Genomic DNA, 24,890 nt, shown 5'->3' on the forward strand with positions numbered 1-24,890 from the left:
AAAAGAAACAGATGGCCATGTAGTAATGATGCACCCTCACCGGTGCTCGCAGATGACAGGAATCCCATTGAAGCCCCATCGTCATGCATGTAATTTTGATTAATGAGCTGAGCAGTGGGAAATAAATATCTTACACAGAACCAATCACTGGGGTACTAAAAGGATGTTCAGACTGCAAATTTGGTGTAGTCTGAAACTGAAGTGTAATTGGATTCCACAAAGTAAAAGAAACAAGGAATGTAAATAATATAATCACGTCTGTAAAAGCAATTGGTCTATGTGGACCAAGGTAATTATAACGAAAAAATATTTACAAATAAATGCTAGAGCAAAGAGAGCTAAGACAGGGAATGAATGGTAATGTTTAGGAGGAAAAGTAAGAAAGACAATTTTATGTGTCTTGCGGATGCAATATGAATCGGATCTCAAACCTAGAATTATTGGAAAATTATTAGAATCAAATTAAAGATCTGCAGTACAATCTTATAGCCAATAGATGGCGATAAAAGAAACAAATCATCATTAGTGTAGAAAACAGCACCATCTGCTGGCTGTGATTATGTACTGTATGCTTTTAATTGCCACTTGAAGGGAATGGATCACCTATTTTTTTTTTATATACAAATGTAAAAAAAATAGTGAAACATTATTTTTTTCTAATTGTTTTTATTTTTTGATTGTACAATTTTTTTTTTCTATTTTCTATATATGATTATGGGGGGGGGGGGGGGGCAGCCATCTTCCCTGGGCTGCTGTTAACAGCAATTAGAGATGTGCTTTACATCAACTACCTGGACCATAGGAGACAAAAGTCTGATGCTGACCCATTGGCTTTCTATGGGAGAGTGTTGTGGGCATGCTCTGTGACCTGTACAGAGGTTATTATGCAGGAAGGGATAGAAGGGGAGCTGCTCCCATCATCTTTTGATAATGATGGATCCTGTGTTATCTATATACTGTATAGGTGTTATCTTTTGTTGTAATCCTCCCTGTGATGATAATGAGATGTCTGCTGAGAATTGATCTCTACAGAACAGGAAGGGTCAGTCTATTATGAATGGTGGATCCTGTGTTATCTATATATAGGTGTTACCTGTCAATGTAAAATGTAAAAGGGGAAAAAAGAGGGAGAAGAGGATACGGTGCTCCTCTAAGGAATTATTGTTTTACAACCCTTTGTTGTAGCACATCGTGAGATATTTTCAACTCACCTGATCAGGTTGTGCAAGTGTAGGCACAACACTACTGTTTGGCGTTAATGTCAGTTGCACTGTTTCTCATGAAGCCAGCTGCCACCCGCTGATATCCCTCGGATAGAATCCCTTGTTCCCGGGGAGACTGAATCAGTAGGCGAAGGCAGGAAATTTTTTTTTGCAGCTGCACCGGTCATGGCACCTGGCAAGTAATTATTTCACATAGATGTCTTTTTTCTCTTTGTAAACATTTTATTGCAGGACTACGTGTTTCAGCACCGGACAGGTCCCTTCATCAGGTACATCAAACACACCCGATGAAGGGACCTGCCTGTCCGGTCCTGAAACACGTAGTCCTGCAATAAAACATTTACAAAGATAAAAAAGACATCTATGTGAAATAATTACTTGCCAGGTGCCGTGACCAATAAAGCTGTAAACAAAAAAAATTCCTGCCTTCTCCTAATGACCTGTCAGTGTAATCCTGCCCATGATGATAATGAAATGATTGCTGAGAAGTGATCTCTACAGAACAGGAAGGATCAGTCTTTTATGAATGGTGGATCCTGTGTTATCTATATAGAGGTGTTACCAGTCAGTGTAATCCTGCTTGTGATGATACTGAGATGACTGCTGAGATTTAATCTATACGGAACAGGAAGGATCAGTCAATTGTGAGTCTCATTGGCCAGAGTGAAGACTGCAAGATATTTTTAATAAAGATAATGATATTGAAAATAAAAACAAAAACCATCAAAAGTTCTTAAAAAATATGTTTTTTCGTGTGTTTGTGTTTTTTCACAGGTTCGGTTGTTGTACTACGTCGGAGTCGAGGATTACTTCGATTACGGCTTGTTTTATTCTCATTAAAATGGATAATGAGGGTTGTGTGGGATTTTAATTTCAATAAAATATTTTTTCTATGTCTTTTGTATTTTTTTAAACTTTATTACTACCTCCTTAGTAATGGCGGCTAACTGATTGAATGCGTCCATTATTAAGGCAGGGCTTAATGTTAGGCGATGCAACGGCTAACACTAATCCCCATTATTACCCCGGTACCCACTGCCACCAGGGGTACCGGGTAGAGCTGGGTACGATCTAGTACCTGACCATCTGTAGTGTAGGTCAGGTACTGGGGTGGGCCGCAGGCTGGTATTATTAGACTGGGAAAGGCCAAAAATTGTGGCCCTTCCCACCCTGGTAATGCTACCCTGCTTCTGCTGTGTTGTATCTGGCTAGTTATGAAAAATGGGGGGGGGGGAACCCCACGATGTTTATTCCATTTTTAAAAAAATTAAAAAAAATTATGTAGGGTCCCCCCCATTTTTTTATAACCAGCCAGATACAACACAGCAGCAGCAGCCTAGCATTAGCAGGGTGGGAAGGGCCACTGTTTTTGACCATTCCCAGCTTAATAATACCAGCCTGTGGCAGCCCCAGTGCCCAACTACCAATACAGATGGTCAGGTACTGGATCGTACCCAGCTCTTCCCGATACCCCTGGTGGCGTTGGGTACCAGGGTAATAATGGGGGTTAGTGTTAGCCTCTGCTCCGATTACCACTAAGCCCCGCCTTAGTAATGGACACTGTCAATCAGTCAGCAGCTATTACTAAGGCAGTAGTAATAAAGTTTAAAAGAAAATACAAAGACATAGAAAAAATACATTTTATTGAAATTAAAAAAAAACACACAACCCTCATTAACGATTATATTGAAAATAAAAAAGCTGTCATCGAAGTAGTCCTCGAATCCGACGTAGTCCAACAAACAAGCCTGTACCAAAAAAAAACACATTAGTAACACAGGTGGTTGGCTTAGATACAGGGCCCATGTGTGATACTGTCTGTTGGACCATGTATCTAAGCTTACCACAAGGCAGGTTTAGATACAGGACCCCAGCAAACAGTAATCTTATACTGTATAAGATTACAGTCTGCTGGGGCTCTGTATCTAAGCCCATGTGTGATACGGTCTGTTGGACCCTGTATCTAAGCTTACCACAAGGCAGGCTTAGATACAGGACCCTAGCAGACAGTAATGTTACACTTACCCAGCTCTTCGGTGCAGCAGATGTCCCAACACCATGCAGCGTCGTGACGTCATGACGCGAGAAAACGTCAGGACTTCCACTGCGCTCGGGAAGGAGGGTAAGTATGTGTGGTTACTATAGTAACAGGGGCCCATGTATTTTATGACATAGGCCCCAGTTACTATAGTCAATTTCTGTAGCGATGCGGGTGCCGTGGCCCAATCGCAATCGCGACTGCTGCCCGGTTGCAATCGTGACCGCAGCGACCAATGTAGCGGCAGTCGCCCGGGGACCGAGGGGCACCAAGCCAGAGATCCGGGGCTTGGGCCCCGAAGGTCCGGTGCTAGCGACGCCCCTGGACATCGGTCAGTGAGCTTGAGGTAAGTTCTATCCAGCAACACCATGTGGCTGGTCTGAAAAATTATACCCCCACCCTGCATATAAATAAATAAATATACAGTATACATGGAGTTTATAAAGTCCGCTAAATATACCCCAGGCCTACACATAAATATGTATATGCACATATATACAGTCATACACATTCCCATATGTGTGTTCCAGTCAACACCATGTTGCTAAGTATACCCCATCCCTGTACATTAGGTCTGGAGTCCCCAAAAATTTACCATTAGAAATGATATCATATTACATTGCATTTCACGATTTGATCCTTCACTGTGTAACATCCCTTTTTCCAACGATGATGTTGAATACAATAAAGTACCAAGACGCGCTTGTCCCTGTCAGTCATTTTTTCTGTCTTTTGTTTCCTAGAGAAGCGTACACTCGAAAAAAAACGTATTATTTTGGATTCTAGTGACAAGAGACATCCCCGTCCTATACAATCTGTTAAAGGATCCTATTGATATATTGTTCATAGGAAGATTTTATCACCTGTAATTTGACAGCTTATTCTAGAAATAAAATATGTCACAGGACTACAGAACCAGCGCCGGAACAATAGGATCCTTGCTGAAAGGCAGTCGAGTCGTCTATTCTTTACTTTTCAGTCTTTTCATTGTGGTTGGTATTAATATCCAGGACAAACAAAAGTCTTTCACTGTTCCCGCTCCAGCGGTTTCTCCAGCCGCGGCAATGATAATGCCTGTCCTGTTTGAGGACATCTGGTACGCTTTAAAAGTCTTCACATACGACAGATAATTGTGATTATTAATTAAAATGATGTGAATGTTAATGACCCTTCCTTTCTGATCTGACAAATGGAAATTGTTATTGTACATGCTGATTAATGGTGGGTGTACGGTCCTGTTAAATGGGAATTGTGAAGGAGCGTCATTCGGAAATGTATGTTTTTATAAAAGTCTTATAAGAGATAATTCGGTTCTTCTGTTAGACAGTTATGAAAAATTAGAGCTAGGTACAAATACAATACAAGTACTGTAACAAAGAAACATAAGTATCCAAGCAGGCAGGGCCGGCGCCAGCACCTGGCGAACCCGGGCAAGTGCCGGGGCTCGCCCCACTCCACTTGGGAGGGCCCACTCGGCCATCGGGTGCTGACGCTGCCGTTGTCACGGCATCACTGTCCGTATATGGACAGTGATGTAAGAAGGAGAGGCGTTCCAGGCAGAGCGCTAGCGGCTCTGATCTGGGACCCCGTCTCTGGGAACGCCCCTGACATCACTGTCCATATATGGACAGTGATGTCAGAAAGAATGCAGTGCCCCAGCCTGGCGTAGCTATGGGGGTCGCAACGGTCGCAACTGCGACCGGTCCCCTAAGCCACAGAATAGTGCAGAGGAGGAGAAGGATCCTCCACACGTTTCGGGAACGGGGATAGGTAAGTAATTATGTTATTATTTTTCTATTAGGTACATATGGGGGCATCATACTGTATAGGACAGCTAAGAGGGGCATTATATTCTATGGGGGGCATTATACTGTATGGGACAGCTATGGGGGCATTATACTGTATGGGGCAGCTATGGGAAGCATTATACTGTATGGGGGCATTATACTGTATGTGGCAGCTATGGGGGCATTATACTGTATGGGGCAGCTATGAGGGCCATTATACGGTATGGGGGCATTGTACTGTATGGGGCAGCTATAGGGGCATTATACTGTGTGGGCATTATACTGTATGTGGCAGTTATGGGGGGCATTATACTGTATGGGAGGCATTATATGCAGGGAGATGTGCTGCCGACAACGATAATATTTTACGCATTTAAAACGATACGATCAGCAAATGAACAAGTGTTTGCTCATTCATCGGCTGATCGTTACCCTGTTTACACCGAGCAATTATCAGGAACGAGCGGTCTGTGAACGTTCAATTGTCCTCTTATTGGCCGGTGTAAAAGGGCCTTAATACATACTCCATGGCAAACAACAGACATTTTTACAGGTTAAATGCACAAGGAGCAAGTAAGAGACCCACAGGATCACACTCCGTGACTTGTGGCTCCAGTTCAGCGCCCTTCAATAGGTTCAGGATTAAAGGCTATGTATACCTTTTTTATTTATTTTTTATTTTTATTAAATCAATGTGTTTTGTGTTTTTAGTCTTTTCTAACTGACTTTTATTAAAAAAAAATTTGTACTTTTTACAATACAGCTTCTATGTATAGATAGAAGCTATAACGTTCTATTCCAGCTGATTCCGTCAGTTTAGCTGAACTGACGGCTCGATTGAGAGCAGGTCCTGCAGGTTTATGACACACAGAATCCAGCTAACATCGATCACATTTAAGTTCATACAAAGGTGTACATAGCCTTTACATGTCCTTCATTTTCGTAGACATAGAATATTCAAATACAACTGGGGAAAATTGCAAAAAAAAGGCTCCTAAGGCTCATGCATATGGCTGTATTACAAATCCATCATATAATGCCCATAGTTTGCTCGGGACTCGTTCTGTACCTCTTTATACAGAGGTATACTGAGGTTTTTCTCACAGATTTTGTATGTACCATAAGTAGTGCCATGTTCCAATACAAGCCGTATACAGCACGATACAGCATAGAGTGCCTACGAGTCTGTAATGCAGAGCCATGGGGACTCCACGTGCCGCCATGTCTTGTCATGAAAAGCACATCGTTCATAGGTCTTCTGTCAGGGCGAGTAGAGTGCCGTTCTTCTTCAACTCTTGTGCGGTAAAAGTAAAGTGACGAGACCAGGACAGGAGGGCACCGCAGCAGATTCCCATAGAAATTAAGTCTGGATGACTTCCGGTTCCGGCGCTGGGATGTGAGGACGGAGCTGCATGAGCTCCTGAAGCCCTGATCCCCTAACCCATCTACGCCACACACCCGCAGGATATAAACACCCAGGCATTAGGAGGAGAGGTGGGGGACAAGAACCGGGAGGTTTATGGAGAGATATCTCCTCCGGAGCGGCAGCAGAGAGATCTCCTGTCCGGCCGAGCACAGCACACGAGGTGAGGGGCCATCCAAGATGGCGGCGCCGCTGCAGCCACCACTTTCACAGAGCCGGTCTCAGAGCCCAGAAATTCAGAGGGAAATGCTATCGCCGTCGGTAATGACTGACTCACAGATTGATTATCGGAAGCTGGCAATTGAGGTAGCTACCCAACTGGCCCCCGACATCAGAGAATCCTTAATAGCCACAGTCACAACAACGCTCCAAAAACTCCAAAATGAGGTGACATCTCATGGCAATCGACTAGATGAATTGGAGCAGCGGGTTGGCCTCATGGAGGATGAATCAGCAGGGGCACATACCTGCATTAGAGACCTAATGCGAGATAACACAAAACTCAGAGACCGCTTAGAAGATCTTGAGAATCGGTCCAGAAGAAACAATTTAAGGATAGTGGGACTGCCTGAGCATATTAGACCGCAGCTCCTCCAGGGCATCTGCGAGACGGAGTTACCAGAAGCGCTAGGTCTGACCAGATCTTGCAGAGTGGAAAGGGCACACAGAGTGGGCCCCCCTGGTCCGAGCGCCAACGCCAAAGGAGAGCCGCAAAGCAGACCGCGCCAGGTGATCATGCGGTACTTGGATTACAATGACAAAGAGGAACTTTTGCGCACTTTCAGGAACCGCAATACCCCTTTGCATATAAGGGGGGCAAAAGTCATCCTGTTTGCAGATTATTCGGCAGAAGTCACAAGGCGGCGGAGAGCATTTGGAGGGGTTTGCACCTCCCTCTACAAACGCAAAATTAAATTTCAGCTACAGTATCCGGCCACTTTGAGGATCATGCAGACCGATGGCGCCACCAAGGTATTCCACAATCCTGAGGAGGCGGCATTATATGTAGACAAGATCCCTGGACTTCGGGGCCCTAGACAATCGGGAGAGGAGACGGCGAGTCAAGATACAGGAGGTGAAGGTCCCCGTACACCAGTTTCTTCATCGAGGGACTGTACATGGTCAGATATCGCCCGCAATTCCACTTCCTCACCCAAGCAACAACGGGCAGAATCGTCGAAGATGCCACATCGACAACGCTCAGAAAACCGGCTTGCAACCATCCCGGACTGATAAGTATCGCATAGAGGCTCCATGAGCGCATTTGATTGTGCCTTATATATTAATGTGGCAATTGGTTCTGGTGGGATATTATGCCGACAAAATTCCTGCTATAATAGGCATAAGCACTTGTACCCGTGTTGTATAGGAAGCACAACTTATTTTTTGATACTTTAAAAATTAAAATGTTAAGTTCCAATATATCACGAAAAGATGGCGGGAAGGGGAGGGGGGGAGGGGTCACAGACCAGAAAAAAGTGAAGTTATGTATGCCAATTTAAAGTTTGTCTCACAGGAAATGCTGGTGACATTCCTGGATGGGCATTTTGTTGTTAAAGGTTGTGCCAATTTTCTGGCACCGAATGTAAATGTTGTTATTGTAATGTTGGGAGCAATCTGGAGCAGACGCCGCCGGGCGGCTACCAAGGCAGTAAAGCACGCTTGCCTAGAATTAGATATTTATGACCAGTCAATTGTGAACCTTTTCGGAACGCCCACTTTATGCAGCTGACCTCGTGGAATGTAAAGGGGCTTAGGTCCCCTAACAAGAGAATGATGGTACTCCGTCACTTAAAAAAACTCCATACGGACATCGCTCTTCTTCAGGAGACACATTTGGAGGAGAGCGACTTCCACCGCATGAAAAAGTTGTGGGTGGGCCAAGTATACGGCTCTTCAGCTTGTGGCCGTAAAGCGGGGGTACTTATTTTAATAAATAGAAACCTGGTACACGAGGTAATTCATACTGATGCAGATAAGGAAGGGCGACTGCTCCATATTACTCTAAGCACACCATGTGGGGTATTAAGCATTTATAATGTGTATGGACCTAATAGTGATAATATTGAGTTTTTCAATGGTTTGGAAAGGGCCCTTATGTCAGATAATGTCCAGCACAAAATAGTGGGAGGTGACTTTAATTCAGTTTCTGATCACAAGGAGGATAGACGCACACACAGTTCACAAAGCACGGGATCCATTCCAACAGGGGCTCCCAGAAAACAGGACCGAGTGTTGGGACCTCTGATGGAAAGAATACACTTAATAGATCCCTGGAGAAGGGGTAACCCGGATGCCCGGGAATTTACACATTACTCCCACGCTCAACAGTCCTGGTCCAGGATTGACTACCTCTTAATATCCCCAACACTACAACCGAGGCTGAGAGCCGCTGAGATAGGGGACCTAGTGATCTCAGATCACGCCCCGGTACGAATAGATTTTCAGGAAATATATCCCAGAGGATCAGACTTCATATGGAGATTCCCGGCTCATTTAGCAACTGATGACACCTTTGTGAGACAGCTAAGAGGGTGGTGGTTAGAATACACGTCGACGAATTCAGAACACAGAGATGACCCCTCACTGTACTGGGATACGGCCAAGGCAGTGCTGAGGGGAAGGATAATGGCGTATACTGCCAGCAAAAAACGGGAAATAACACAAAAATTTAATGCTTCTAGTGCTGCACTGAGGGCAACCTATACAGCATATTTGGCACACCCTACATTAGATGCCAGACAGGCCTGGATTCAGGCAAAACACTCTTTTGACGAGTGGGCAGCTCAGAAAGAAACAATATATACTCGAGACTTTGAAGCTACTTTACATAAGTTCGGAAGTAAGGCGGGTAAACTTTTGGCCAATATGGCTCGAGGAAAGCGCTCAGTGCAGCACATAGCGAAATTGAGGGATCATAATGGGCGAGAAACATGCGATCCAATTAGTATTAATTCCATCTTGGCTAAATTTTATGAGGAGCTGTACTCTGATACATCTTCCCTTCCGCTGACAGACACACTGTTAGACAAGGTCACTTTACCGGTCATCTCCGCGGAACAGTTGCAACTTCTAAATGCCAGGGTCACAAGGGGGGAGGTGGATGAGGCAATAAGAAACCTTAAAAATAGTAAGGCGCCTGGTCCAGATGGACTGACCGGCGAATTTTTTAAAGTAATGCGGGAACAGATTACGGAGACTTTGGTCTCCTTGTTTAACAATGCTCTGGGAGAGGAGGGGTTACCACCATCAGCAGACACATCTTATGTGAAATTATTGCTTAAACCTGGAAAGGACCCCCTACTACCAGGATCATACAGACCCATATCGCTCATAAACGTGGACGCTAAACTCCTTTCCAAAATCATAGCTGATAGGTTAGCGAATATAATGCCGTTCCTCATAGCCCCAGAACAAGTAGGTTTTATTAAAGGTAGGTCGGCGGTCACCAACATCAGGACGGTTCTGGCAGTGCTAGATAGAGTACAGCATAACCCATTTCCGGGGGAACATTCGGCTTTACTTTTACTTGACGCGGAGAAAGCTTTTGACAATGTCCGTTGGAATTGGTTGGATGCTGTCCTGGATAAGATGGAAATAACGGGGGCATTCAGGATATTATTACACCACATATACAAAGACCCTAAGGCTAGAATCTCCACACCAGGCTTTCTGTCTAAACCATTCCGTCTATGTAAAGGTACAAGACAGGGGTGCCCGTTATCGCCACTGCTGTTCAATCTGGCTTTGGAGCCGCTGGCACGTTATCTGGCGTCATCCAATTTATATACGGGCATAAGGGTGGGGGAGATGGAGGTCAAGGAAACGTTGTTTGCAGATGACATCTTGTTATTTCTCGCAGACCCCCTTAAAGATGTTCCGCGTATCTTCCAGGCATTGAACGACTTTGGGAGCTACTCAGGGTACAAAGTTAACACGTTAAAATGCCAGTTACTAGATTTGGGAACGCAGGACCCAACATATAGGCGGTCCCTAGCCTCCCTGGATGTTGAGATGGCTAAGTCAAACATTACTTATCTGGGTATTAAAGTGGGTCGGGCACCCAACTCGCTGTATGATCTAAATTATCCCCCCCTTATACAAGATATCCAAGCAGATCTTCTGAGATGGCACAGTCTACCTCTATCACTGATGGGAAGGAGCTGTTTGGTCAAAATGTCAGGATTTGCGAAATTACTCTACCCGCTCCAGACTATCCCACTTCTGGTCAAGCACTCAGATATCAATACACTCAACTCATCATTTACCAAATTCATATGGGGGGGGAAGAAACCAAGAATAGCGCTCACGAAACTCATGATGAGGAAGGCGGAAGGAGGGGTCAATTTCCCTAACATTCGGGGTTATAACCTGGCCTGCTTGAGTAGACATCTGCTAGATTGGAAACACAACACAGAGTTCCACTCCAATACTAGACTGGAGAGACAGCTAGCAAAACCTTGGGATCTCATGGCTCTGGTACACACAACGTTCACTTGTCTCCCAAAGATCGTCAAGAAATCATCTCTGTTACGAGATACCATCATTGCCTGGAAGGTATTGCGCAAACACTATAACCTCTCTTATCGCATTTCAAAACATATGCCCTTATGGCAGCACCCAGAGTTTGCAGCAGGAAGATCTAACAAACTAATGTCAGAATGGAGGGAGAAAGGGGTAGCGACTCTGGGGGATATGTTCCACGCGCAGGATAAGAGGTGGTTAACCTTGCAGGAGCTCCAGAATAAATATGTTTTTGTTCGGCATCAGCACTTACAGTACTTACAAATAGTTGATCACTGTAAAACTAAACTAGCGGATGTAGCGGATGAGGTCCCCCCCAACCTGTTTGATTCATGGTTCACGGACAATCACAGACACTCCATTTCCCAATTATATAGTACACTCAGACCAACACTAGTGAAGATGTCCCCGGGGCAGGCCTTTGGGAGATGGGAAAAACTGTTTAATTTACCAGGCATTGAAAAGCATATTGAAAAAGGGCTGGTGGATTTCAGGGCACACGTGCACAACGAAAACTGGAGGGAAACTCATCTGAAGATCATTCACCAAGCAATATATGCATTTACCCTGGCCCCCTCCGCCTCACAACCAGATAGGAAAACGTCATGCCCTAGATGTAATATCTCAAAGACAGACATGTATCATGGCCTTTGGGCGTGTGCACATATTCAGCCATTCTGGGGGGAGATAACATCCTTATTGCAGCAGGTGGGCAGGTTCCATGGGAATTTAGGGCCAATGGAGGTCTTATTCCATATACAACATGATGGAGAATTAGAAGAGACAGAAACGACACATTTAGCTCCCATGGCCCATGCCACACTGATAGTGGCAAAGAGGTGCATACTCCAAAACTGGCTGGTAGCTGAAGTACCGACTCAGAACATGGTGGTCCAGGGGTTGAGGAAACTGTTTTATCTAGACCGCATTGGTATATTACAGAATAAAGACACGCAGAGCAAAAAATTCTTTGAGAAATGGAAGCTTTTCCTCACAAAATATTTCACCAGTGAAGAACGAAGGGACATCATAGATCCGTTTACGGGAACGTCATGGTACTTGATTGAAGATCTTAAGGGCACTTTAGGGGCACTGAAAATATCACGGGAGTAAAGCATATATATCCACTGGGATTTCTTTATTCTTGCGGACTAGCTGCCTGAGTTGGTGAACTGCTTCACGAAGCTCCAATTGTTATGTATGCTCCAATTTCTTATTTGTTCTGTGTATTGTTTAGTTATGTAAGTTAGGCAGATATGCAAAGTTATGTAACAATGTTTACAGGAATACCCGACAGGTGGGGTTAAAGGAAGGGAAGGATAGAGGAGATAGAGGAGATGAAGGAGGGCTGATAGCCCATGGGGAATAACTTCCAAGATCAAACCTAGTTTGCTGGGAAGCATTCACTATCACATGTTCATTTATACATTTTTTGTAATGTTTATTATTATGGCAATGCATTACTGTATGATTTGTGTTTTTTTTTTGTGTGGTGAAAAAATTCAATAAAAATATGTTTAAAAAAAAAAAAAAAGTAAAGTGACAACTGCTATGGGCATTGTCGTAGTTGTGGGGGTGCAGAGGGTACGATTGTATCTGGGCCTCTATGCCAAAGGGTATTCTGCCTACAAAAAGAAAAGCGGTGCAATAACATCTGATATTAATCGAATAATAATATTATGTGGGGCAGATCTATCTCAATAGACAAATTAACTCTTCTCTTTTTTTAGTGTATAAATCCTACATTGTATATGGCGGCATTTTACAGTACGGCCAAGTTAAACATTTTGCATTAGGACCCAGGAGCTTTAGGTTTTGCCTCGATCTCGGTCTGGGTATCACAAAGTAGGAACTCCGAGTTTGGGTTGGAATCAGCACCAAGTAAACCTGGGAAGTTGCTAGGGCCTACCGGGCTTGGAGGACTCATGGCGATCTGTGAAAACATGTCAAGCCACGGGTCGAGTAGACAGGAGGCCCACATACTCTCGGAGCCGGCCCTGCTCAGAGTAGTAACTTTTTTTTAGCCCCCCCCCCCCTCGCCTGCTCCAGCCACCCTGCAGTCATACAACATTAACTTTTAAGTGGGATTCTATTGTCGTATAACCACATGATTGAGATTTGTGCCATTGTTATTTCTTCCTTTATGGTCAACTTTGTATGTCTTTGTGTTATATAGGAGCCGTGGACCTACAGCTGAAGCGATGTAAATTCTGAATGATGGAGTGTTCATGGAAAGTCCTTGTGCTGATAGTGTTTACATCGCTGGGAATCCAATACACAGCCATTAAGTCCCTCAGGATGACCTTCACATCACCATGCAGGAGCATGGCGGCCGAGAGTCGCTGTGGACACATCAAAGGTGACAAAATCGCTTTCTGTCTTGTACAAATAAACCGTCTTTTTACTATTAAGATATCATTTTGTTGTTTGTGTTAGAGATTTAGTAAAATGATCAGTGTATCTCCCTACCCTGCAGCCCATGGGTTCACTCGTCCCCATAACAAAACTTGGAAAATTGCTCCACAGGGCGCTGAGCATACATCGCTTGGACATAGGGGTCCCCTGTGTAAGAAGAATTCTGGAGGAAATTGCGCCATAGAAGAGGGGTACATCAAATTTATTATGTTGACACTTTTTGCATCTTCCTCGACAGATTTGAAAAGTAGAAAGAAAAAGAAGGGTGACTAAGAGGCATCAGAATATGATCCAAATTTATTAACAGTGTGCTCTTTTTTTGTCGCAAAATATTTGTCTACAGTTTACCAACCAAGAGATGGAGTAAGAAAGAGCAAGCTGTCTAACATGTCTAGCGTGTTGTCTGCCATTTTGATAATTTTGGTGCAATTTGCAACATTTTCACCATTTCATAAAATTATGCATTGTTGGTAAATCTCCCACTTTATGTGTGGCCCATGCTATTCAACAATTTATTTGCAAAGAGGAAGATGGTTATAAAGAGCAGTGTTTCTCAATGTTTTTAATCCAAGTACCCCCTAGCGTGTGCACTGCCTAGAAACATTGTGTGTACCCCTTAGGGCACACTTACCACAAGTTGATAAACCCGTATCTGGCACACCCCAATGGTAATTCTGAGCCATAGGGATCATTAATGTAGTCCATTAGATGTAATAATGCAGACAGTAGAAAGCGCTGTTAAATTCCATGTGTTATGTCTGTCCCTGATAGTGTGTTGAGATTCTAGTGGTTAGAGATGCCGTCAGTGTTCAGTAGTTGGGGGTCAGTGGTGGAGTCTACATTTGGTGGTCACCTTACTCCCATAACTGTGCTTGCTACAGTGCCCATACTATATAATAGAATTACATTCTTCACCCTTACATTACATGTGATCGACCAATCAGCTGCTGCTCGCAGGGCACTTCCTGCCAAAATAAATCTATGACTGATTACTTCTTCTGGAACAGATCATCCTAAGACAGTGCGATCAATCAGGGACTCTCTCACTGACTCCAGGACTCTTACGAGTCATATGCTGGCAGCGCTACAGTTATCTTCCAGTACCTTATGTGGTTTTGTCAACATTTAGTCCCTCGTGATACATTGCGGACATACATTCGGTTACTAGTATTCAGTGGAACTGTCAATATATGGTCCCTGGTCATCATTGACAGTTTGTATTTTAGTCCCGGAAAGTCGGTGATATATTCAGCAATAGATACCTGTAGGTAGGTTGTATATTAAGTGTTAGACACCTTTTGGTCAGTGATATAGTCAGCATTACACTCCTGGTGTTCAGTGGTATATTCAGCATTGCACTCCTGGTGGTCAGTGATATATTCATCATTAGACATCTGGTGGTCCGTGGTATATTCAGCATTAGACACCTGGTGATCAGTGGTATATACATCATTAGACACATGGTGGTCAGTGGTATATTCATCATTAGACACCTGGTGTTCAGTGATATATTCATCATTAAACACCTGGTGTTCAGTGATATATTCAGCATTAGACACCTGGTGGCCAGTGGTATATTCATCATTAGACACATGGTGGTCAGTGGTATATTCATCATTAGAAACCTGGTGGTCAGTGGTATATTCATCATTAGACACTTGGTGGTCAGTGGTATATTCATCGTTAGACACCTGGTGGTCAGTGGTATATTTAGCATTAGACACCTGGTGGTCAGTGGTATATTCAGCATTAGATACCTGGTGGTCAGTGGTATATTCAGCATTAGACACATGGTGGTCAGTGGTATATTCATCATTAGAAACCTGGTGGCCAGTGGTATATTCAGCGTTAGACACCTGGTGGTTAGTGGTCTATAGAGCTTTAGACACCTGGTGGTCAGTGATATATTCATCATTAGACACCTGGTGGTCAGTGGTATATTCATCATTAGACACATGGTGGTCAGTGGTGTATTCAGCATTAGATACCTGGTGGTCAGTGGTATATTCAGCGTTAGACACCTGGTGGTCAGTGGTGTATTCAGCATTAGACACCTGGCGTACAGTGGTATATTCATCATTAGACACCTGGTGGTCAGTGATATATTCAGCATTAGACACTTGGTGGTCAGTGGTATATTCTGCGTTAGACACCTGGTGGTGAGTGGTATATTCACCATTAGACACATGGTGGTCAGTGATCTATTCAGCATTAGACACTTGGTGGTCAGTAGTATATTCAACGTTAGACACCTGGTGGTCAGTGGTATATTCAGCGTTAGACACCTGGTGGTCAGTGGTATATTCAGCATTAGATACCTGGTGGTCAGTGGTATTGTAATGATGGGGGTGGGGAGACAGACAAGTGAGCCCTAATCTACCCACCACTCAGTCCCTGCCTACTTGCAACGACCCGCCCTAGGCGACGGGGTACAACTGGGCGACGGTCCCTACGCTCAATAAGTGCACGACAGACAAACAGACAAGGGTACACAGAGCTAGGGGGAGAAAGGGGCAGTTGCCCACGGCAACACCGTGAGCAATAAGAGAAGTGAACAGGCCGAGTCAAACCAGGAGAGTACGAGGTGCCAAACGCAGAGCAGAAGAGTAGTAAACAAGCCGAGACAAACCAGGAGTGTACGAGGTACCAAACGCAGAGCAGGAGAGTAGTCAGCAAGCCGGGGTCAATATGAAGCAAGGACAATAGTACAAGAAGCTGCAGCAGGGCCAGGAAACCAAACGAGAAGAATCACAAGCAAAGGAGGAACAGGAAAGGCAGGTATAAATAGACAGAGGGCGGGAGCTAGCTCTGTCTGGCCAGGCTGTGATAGGTTCTCCCACTCCTAAGCCTGCCACCCTGAGTGGTGGAAGATGGAGTCAGTCTCACAGGCATAGAAGCAGGTGCAGACTGATTATCTATGGGCGTTAACCCCGAAGCTGTGCCTGGCAGATCCTTTACAGGTATATTCAGCATTAGACACCTGGTGGTCAGCGGTGTATTCAGCATTAGACACCTGGTCGTCAGTGGTATATTCAGCATTAGACACCTGGTGGTCAGTGGTATATTCATCATGAGACACCTGGTGGTCAGTGGTATATTCAGCATTAGACACCTGGTGGTCAGTGGTATATTCATCATTAGACACCTGGTGGTCAGTGGTATATTCATCATTAGACACCTGGTGGTCAGTGATATATTCAGCGTTAGACACCTGGTGGTCAGTGGTATATTCAGCGTTAGACACCTGGTGGTGAGTGGTATATTCACCATTAGACACTCGGTGGTCAGTGATCTATTCAGCATTAGACACTTGGTGGTCAATGGTATATTCAACGTTAGACACCTGGTGGTCAGTGGTATATTCAGCATTAGATACCTGATGGTCAGTGGTATATTCAGCATTAGACACCTGGTGGCCTGTGGTATATTCATCATTAGACACCTGGTGGTCAGTGGTATATTCATCATTAGACACCTGGTGGTCAGTGATATATTCAGCGTTAGACACCTGGTGGTCAGTGGTATATTCAGCGTTAGACACCTGGTGGTGAGTGGTATATTCACCATTAGACACTCGGTGGTCAGTGATCTATTCAGCATTAGACACTTGGTGGTCAATGGTATATTCAACGTTAGACACCTGGTGGTCAGTGGTATATTCAGCATTAGATACCTGATGGTCAGTGGTATATTCAGCATTAGACACCTGGTGGCCTGTGGTATATTCATCATTAGACACCTGGTGGTCAGTGGTATATTCAGCGTTAGACACTTGGTGGTTATTGGTATATTCAGCATTAGACACCTGGTGATCAGTGGTATATACATCATTAGACACATGGTGGTCAGTGGTATATTCATCATTAAACACCAGGTGGTCAGTGATATATTCATCATTAGACATCTGGTGGTCCGTGGTATATTCAGCATTAGACACCTGGTGATCAGTGGTATATACATCATTAGACACCTGGTGGTCAGTGATATATTCATCATTAGACACCTGGTGTTCAGTGATATATTCATCATTAAACACCTGGTGTTCAGTGATATATTCAGCATTAGACACCTGGTGGCCAGTGGTATATTCATCATTAGAAACCTGGTGGTCAGTGGTATATTCATCATTAGACACTTGGTGGTCAGTGGTATATTCAGCATTAGATACCTGGTGGTCAGTGGTATATTCAGCATTAGACACATGGTGGTCAGTGGTATATTCATCATTAGAAACCTGGTGGCCAGTGGTATATTCAGCGTTAGACACCTGGTGGTTAGTGGTCTATAGAGCTTTAGACACCTGGTGGTCAGTGATATATTCATCATTAGACACCTGGTGGTCAGTGGTATATTCATCATTAGACACATGGTGGTCAGTGGTGTATTCAGCATTAGATACCTGGCGGTCAGTGGTATATTCAGCGTTAGACACCTGGTGGTCAGTGGTTTATTCAGCATTAGACACCTGGCGTACAGTGGTATATTCATCATTAGACACCTGGTGGTCAGTGATATATTCAGCATTAGACACTTGGTGGCCAGTGGTATATTCTGCGTTAGACACCTGGTGGTGAGTGGTATATTCACCATTAGACACTCGGTGGTCAGTGATCTATTCAGCATTAGACACTTGGTGGTCAGTAGTATATTCAACGTTAGACACCTGGTGGTCAGTGGTATATTCAGCATTAGATACCTGGTGGTCAGTGGTATTGTAATGATGGGGGTGGGGAGACAGACAAGTGAGCCCTAATCTACCCACCACTCAGTCCCTGCCTACTTGCAACGACCCGCCCTAGGCGACGGGGTACAACTGGGCGACGGTCCCTACGCTCAATAAGTGCACGACAGACAAACAGACAAGGGTACACAGAGCTAGGGGGAGAAAGGGGCAGTTGCCCACGGCAACACCGTGAGCAATAAGAGAAGTGAACAGGCCGAGTCAAACCAGGAGAGTACGAGGTGCCAAACACAGAGCAGAAGAGTAGTAAACAAGCCGAGACAAACCAGGAGTGTACGAGGTACCAAACGCAGAGCAGGAGAGTAGTCAGCAAGCCGGGGTCAATATGAAGCAAGGACAATAGTACAAGAAGCTGCAGCAGGGCCAGGAAACCAAACGAGAAGAATCACAAGCAAAGGAGGAACAGGAAAGGCAGGTATAAATAGACAGAGGGCGGGAGCTAGCTCCGTCTGGCCAGGCTGTGATAGGTTCTCCCACTCCTAAGCCTGCCACCCTGAGTGGTGGAAGATGGAGTCAGTCTCACAGGCATAGAAGCAGGTGCAGACTGATTATCTATGGGCGTTAACCCCGAAGCTGTGCCTGGCAGATCCTTTACAGGTATATTCAGCATTAGACACCTGGTGGTCAGTGGTGTATTCAGCATTAGACACCTGGTCGTCAGTGGTATATTCAGCATTAGACACCTGGTGGTCAGTGGTATATTCATCATGAGACACCTGGTGGTCAGTGGTATATTCAGCATTAGACACCTGGTGGTCAGTGGTATATTCATCATTAGACACCTGGTGGTCAGTGATATATTCAGCGTTAGACACCTGGTGGTCAGTGGTATATTCAGCGTTAGACACCTGGTGGTGAGTGGTATATTCACCATTAGACACTCGGTGGTCAGTGATCTATTCAGCATTAGACACTTGGTGGTCAATGGTATATTCAACGTTAGACACCTGGTGGTCAGTGGTATATTCAGCGTTAGACACCTGGTGGTCAGTGGTATATTCAGCATTAGATACCTGATGGTCAGTGGTATATTCAGCATTAGACACCTGGTGGCCTGTGGTATATTCATCATTAGACACCTGGTGGACAGTGGTATATTCATCGTTAGACACCTGGTGGTCAGTGGTATATTCAGCGTTAGACACTTGGTGGTTATTGGTATATTCAGCATTAGACACCTGGTGATCAGTGGTATATACATCATTAGACACATGGTGGTCAGTGGTATATTCATCATTAAACACCAGGTGGTCAGTGATATATTCATCATTAGACACCTGGTGGCCAGTGGTATATTCAGCGTTAGACACCTGGTGGTTAGTGGTATATAGAGCATTAGACACCTGATGGTCAGTGATATATTCATCATTAGACACCTGGTGGTCAGTGGTATATTCATCATTAGACACATGGTGGTCAGTGGTATATTCATCATTAGACACATGGTGGTCAGTGGTATATTCATCATTAGACACTTGGGGGTCAGTGGTATATTCATCGTTAGACACCTGGTGGTCAGTGGTATATTTAGCATTAGACACCTGGTGGTCAGTGATATATTCAGCATTAGAAACTGGTGGTCAGTGGTATATTCAGCGTTAGACACCTGGTGGTCAGTGGTATATTCAGCGTTAGACACCTGGTGGTCAGTGGTATATAGAGCATTAGACACCTGGAGGTCAGTGATATATTCATCATTAGACACCTGGTGGTCAGTGGTATATTCAGCGTTAGACACCTGGTGGTCAGTGGTATATTCAGCGTTAGACACCTGGTGGTCAGTGGTATATTCATCATTAGACACCTGGTGGTCAGTGGTATATTCATCATTAGACACCTGGTGGTCAGTGGTATATTCATCATTAGACACCTGGTGGTCAGTGGTATATTCATCATTAGACACCTGGTGGTCAGTGGTATATTCATCATTAGACAACAGGTGGTCAGTGGTATATTCATCATTAGACACCTGGTGGTCAGTGGTATATTCATCATTAGACACCTGGTAGTCAGTGGTATATTCATCATTAGACACCTGGTGGTCAGTGGTATATTCATCATTAGACACCTGGTGGTCAGTGGTATATTCAGCGTTAGACACCTGGTGGCACGGTGATACACTGAGAATCCATAACCTGATTGTACCAGATGTTAATTCTATCATTTAAGGTAAAAATTAAGAATTACAAGATAGGAAGAAAAACCTGGAGTTCTCAAGGCAACCATGTCATCGGATGGAGTAGAATGAAGTAGGGCCTGGAAAGATACAAGTGTACAGAAGTGTAGCTACAAGCGGTGCAGAGGTCGCACCCGGCCCCTGATGACTGAAAGGGCCCAAATGCCCCTCTGCCACATAGGAAGATGCCAGTGTTATAAATGACACATGGTTATAGATTTAGCATTGGTGCCCAAGCGCTTCACGTTACACGTCTGTAAGTGTAGTAGTAGTAGTCTCTGGGGAAGGGGGCTCTAACAACATTCTCCTCAGTTCTGGCAATCTCCATACAGCTTACGTCTCAGGATTTCGATGTCTTTTTCTGGGGGTGGGAGTCGTGATTGTGTTTTATTTTCATTGTGTTGCTGCAGAAAAGGAGCTTTCGGCCATTATTCTCCAGCTGTATTCTTAACCTCGCTCATCATTAACATTTTATGTGCTTTAACTCCACAAACATCATTCATGCAGACCATAAATTCGGTCACATAAAGAGTAGTGGGATCCTCATGACACTTCCTATAAATTTCTGTCTGAAGTTTCCTACAGCGTCCTCCCTTTATAGCCATACTATTTATATACTTGATGTATCCATTGCAATCATTGTCAGCGGTTCCCAGGTTATTGTCCCTCTTAAAAAAATTTGCACAAACAAGTGGGACTATAATTGTAAAGGATCTGCCAGGCACTACGTCTGTGGATACTCCCAGGATTAATCAGTCGACACCTGAGGCCGGACCTCTTAGACTGACTCCGGCTCCCACCAATCAGGATGGCAGGCTCAGGAGTGGGAGAGCCTATCGCGGCCTGGTCAGTCGGAGTTAGCTCCGCCCCCTGTCCATTTATACCTGCCGTTTTCTCTTCCTCATTGCTTGTGATTCTTCCTGGTTTCCTGGCCCTGCTACAGCCTTGCTCCAGCCTGCTACTGCCTTGCTTCAGCCTTGCTACAGCTTCCGCTTATCCTGCTTCGCTCTGACCCCGGCTTGCTTCCTGCTCCTTGCTCTGCGTTCGCATACTTCGTGACATCCTGATTCTGACTGGCTCGTTGACCACTCTGGTTTCCTCAAGGTGTTCCCTGTTTGTATTCCCTTGCACTTAGTCAGCGTAGGGACCGCCGCTCAGTTGTACCCCATCGCCTAGGGCAGGTCGTTGCAAGTAGGCAGGGACAGGGCGGTGGGTAGATTAGGGCTCACTTATCCCCTTCCCCTTCTTCCTGCCATAACATAATCACAAGCCCATACCTAGTCTACCCTTTCTCCTACTCTATCATGGACCCCCTTGAGACCCTGACCCAGCAGATGCAGGGCCTCTCCCTACAGGTCCAGGCCCTGGCTCAGAGGGTCAACCAGCCTGATGCTGCCATAGTAGTACCCCTCGCCTCACCTCTAGAACCTAACCTCAAGTTACCTGACCGGTTCTCAGGGGACCGTAAGACTTTTCTCTCCTTTCGGGAGAGTTGCAGACTTTACTTCCGTCTAAAACCTCACTCCTCAGGTTCCGAGAACCAGCGGGTAAGAATCATTATATCCCGACTCCAGGAAGGGCCCCAAGAGTGGGCCTTCTCCTTGGCTCCTGACGCCCCTGAACTTTCCTCCGTTGATCGTTTTTTCTCTGCCCTCTGACTCATTTACGACGAGACTGACAGGACTGCTTTGGCCGAGAGTCAGCTGGTGACCTTACGTCAGGGTAGGAGACCTGTTGAGGAATACTGTTCTGACTTTAGAAAGTGGTGCGTAGCTTCTCGGTGGAATGACCCTGCCCTAAGGTGCCAGTTTAGGTTAGGCTTATCTAACGCCCTGAAGGATCTGCTTGTTAGCTACCCCTCTTCTGACTCCCTAGACCAGGTTATGGCCTTAGCAGTACGACTTGACCGACGTCTCAGGGAACGACAGCTTGAACGTTTCAGTGTTTTCCCCTCTGACTTCCCTGCGATTCCCCCCGAGGTCCCGTCTCCTCGCTCTTCCACGGAAGACTCGGAGGTACCTATGCAACTCGGGGCCTCCGTGTCCCCCCGAAAACGTAGAGAGTTCCGCAGGAAGAATGGTCTCTGCTTCTATTGTGGGGATGACAAGCATCAACTGAACACCTGTCCCAGGCGCAAGAATAAGCAGCCGGAAAACTTCCGCACCTAAGTGATCATCGGGGAGGTCACTTGGGCGCACAGGTATTTCCCTGTTAATATGAAACGCAATAAAATTTTGCTTCCCTTCCAGGTCTCGTTTGGTGGTCGGTCTGCCACCGGCAGTGCCTTCGTGGATTCAGGCTCATCTGCTAATATCATGTCTCTGGAATTTGCTATGTCTCTAAAATGCCTTTTATTGATTTGCCTAATCCTGTCCCGGTAGTGGGTATCGACTCCACTCCTCTTGCTAATGGTTATTTTACTCAGCATACTCCTGTTTTTGAACTCCTTGTTGGCTCCATGCATTTGGAGCAGTGCTCTGTACTGTTGATGCAGGGATTATCGTCCGATCTGGTATTAGGTCTTCCCTGGTTGCAGTTGCATAATCCCACGTTTGATTGGAATACTGGGGATCTCACCAAATGGGGTAGTGAATGCCTGACGTCATGTCTTTCAGTTAACTCTATTTCTCCCCGTGAGGAGGTAAACACGCTACCTGAGTTTGTTCAGGACTTCGCTGATGTTTTCTCTAAGGAGGCCTCCGAGATGTTGCCCCCTCATAGAGATTACGATTGCGCTATCGATTTGGTACCAGGTTCTAAGCTTCCTAAGGGTAGGATATTTAATCTTTCATGTCCTGAACGTGAAGCCATGAGGGAATATATCCAAGAATGCCTGGCCAAGGGTTACATTCGCCCCTCTACTTCTCCTGTAGGTGCTGGCTTCTTCTTCGTGGGGAAGAAGGATGGTGGTCTTAGGCCGTGCATTGACTATCGTAACTTGAATAAGGTCACTGTAAGGAACCAGTATCCCCTTCCTTTGATTCCGGATCTTTTTAATCAGGTTCAGGGGGCCCAATGGTTCTCTAAGTTTGATCTACGGGGGGGCGTATAACCTTATCCGCATCAAAGAGGGGGATGAGTGGAAGACTGCGTTCAACACGCCCGAAGGTCATTTTGAATACCTGGTCATGCCCTTTGGGTTGTGTAATGCCCCTGCTGTCTTCCAGAATTTTATTAATGAAATTCTGAGAGATTACCTGGGAAATTTTCTTGTAGTGTACCTTGATGACATACTGGTGTTTTCCAAGGACTGGTCCTCCCACGTGGAGCATGTCAGGAAGGTGCTCCAGGTCCTCCGGGAAAATAATCTGTTTGCGAAAACCGAAAAATGTGTGTTTGGGGTACAGGAGATACCATTTTTGGGTCAAATCCTCACTCCTCATGAATTCCGCATGGACCCTGCCAAGGTTCAGGCTGTGGCGGAATGGGTCCAACCTGCCTCCCTGAAGGCGCTACAGTGTTTTTTGGGGTTCGCTAACTATTACAGGAGATTTATTGCCAACTTCTCGGTCGTCGCTAAGCCTCTTACGGACCTCACTCGCAAGGGTGCTGATGTCCTCCACTGGCCTCCTGAGGCCGTCCAGGCTTTTGAGACCCTCAAGAAGTGCTTTATCTCGGCCCCTGTGCTGGTTCAGCCCAACCAAAGGGAGCCATTTATCGTGGAGGTTGACGCGTCCGAGGTGGGATTGGGGGCTGCCTTGCCCCAGGGTACCAGGTCCCTCACCCATCTCCGCCCCTGTGCTTACTTCTCCAGGAAGTTTTCGCCCACGGAGAGTAATTATGATATTGGCAACCGCGAACTTTTAGCCATTAAATGGGCTTTTGAAGAGTGGCGTCACTTCCTGGAGGGGGCCAGACACCAGGTAACGGTCCTTACTGACCACAAGAATCTGGTTTTCCTAGAATCTGCCCGGAGGCTTAATCAGAGACAAGCTCGATGGGCGCTATTTTTTACCAGATTTAACTTTTTTACCTATAGGGCTGGGTCCAAAAATATTAAGGCTGATGCACTGTCACGTAGTTTCATGGCCAATCCTCCTTCGGAGAAGGATCCTGCTTGTATTTTACCCCCTGGTATAATCGTTTCTGCCACTGATTCTGATTTAGTCTCTGATATTGCGGCTGATCAAGGTTCAGCTCCCGGGAACCTCCCTGTGGAAAAGCTGTTTGTCCCCTGCAATACCGGCTAAGGGTACTTAGGGAAAACCATGACTCCGCACTATCTGGTCATCCTGGGTACCAAACACCTCATTACCAGAAACTATTGGTGGCCTGGGTTGCCTAAAGACGTTAGGGCTTACGTCGCCACTTGTGAGGTTTGTGCTAGGTCTAAGACCCCTAGGTCCCGACCTGCGGGCTTACTACGTTCTTTGCCCATTCCCCAGAGACCTTGGACCCATATCTCCATGGATTTTATCACCGATTTGCCTCCATCTCAAGGCAAGTCGGTGGTGTGGGTGGTAGTAGACCGCTTCACCAAGATGTGCCACTTTGTGCCCCTTAAGAAATTACCTAACGCCAAGACGTTAGCTTCTTTGGTTGTTAAACACATTCTGCGTCTCC

General features: G+C 45.4%; 1 protein-coding gene across 1 annotated transcript in view; it reads left to right on the forward strand.

Annotated features, from left to right (window-relative positions):
• LOC142750885 (carbohydrate sulfotransferase 1-like) overlaps positions 1-24,890 on the forward strand; it is a 73,799-nt gene that overhangs the window by 42,211 nt on the left and 6,698 nt on the right. Inside the window, exon 2 of the mRNA XM_075859863.1 lies at positions 13,172-13,354. Within this exon, the coding sequence (XP_075715978.1) occupies positions 13,210-13,354 (145 nt within the window). The 5' untranslated portion in view covers positions 13,172-13,209. The remainder of the gene's footprint in view (positions 1-13,171; positions 13,355-24,890) is intronic.

The sequence above is a fragment of the Rhinoderma darwinii genome, chromosome 3, assembly GCF_050947455.1.
Source record: "Rhinoderma darwinii isolate aRhiDar2 chromosome 3, aRhiDar2.hap1, whole genome shotgun sequence".
Classification (NCBI taxonomy): domain Eukaryota; kingdom Metazoa; phylum Chordata; class Amphibia; order Anura; family Rhinodermatidae; genus Rhinoderma; species Rhinoderma darwinii.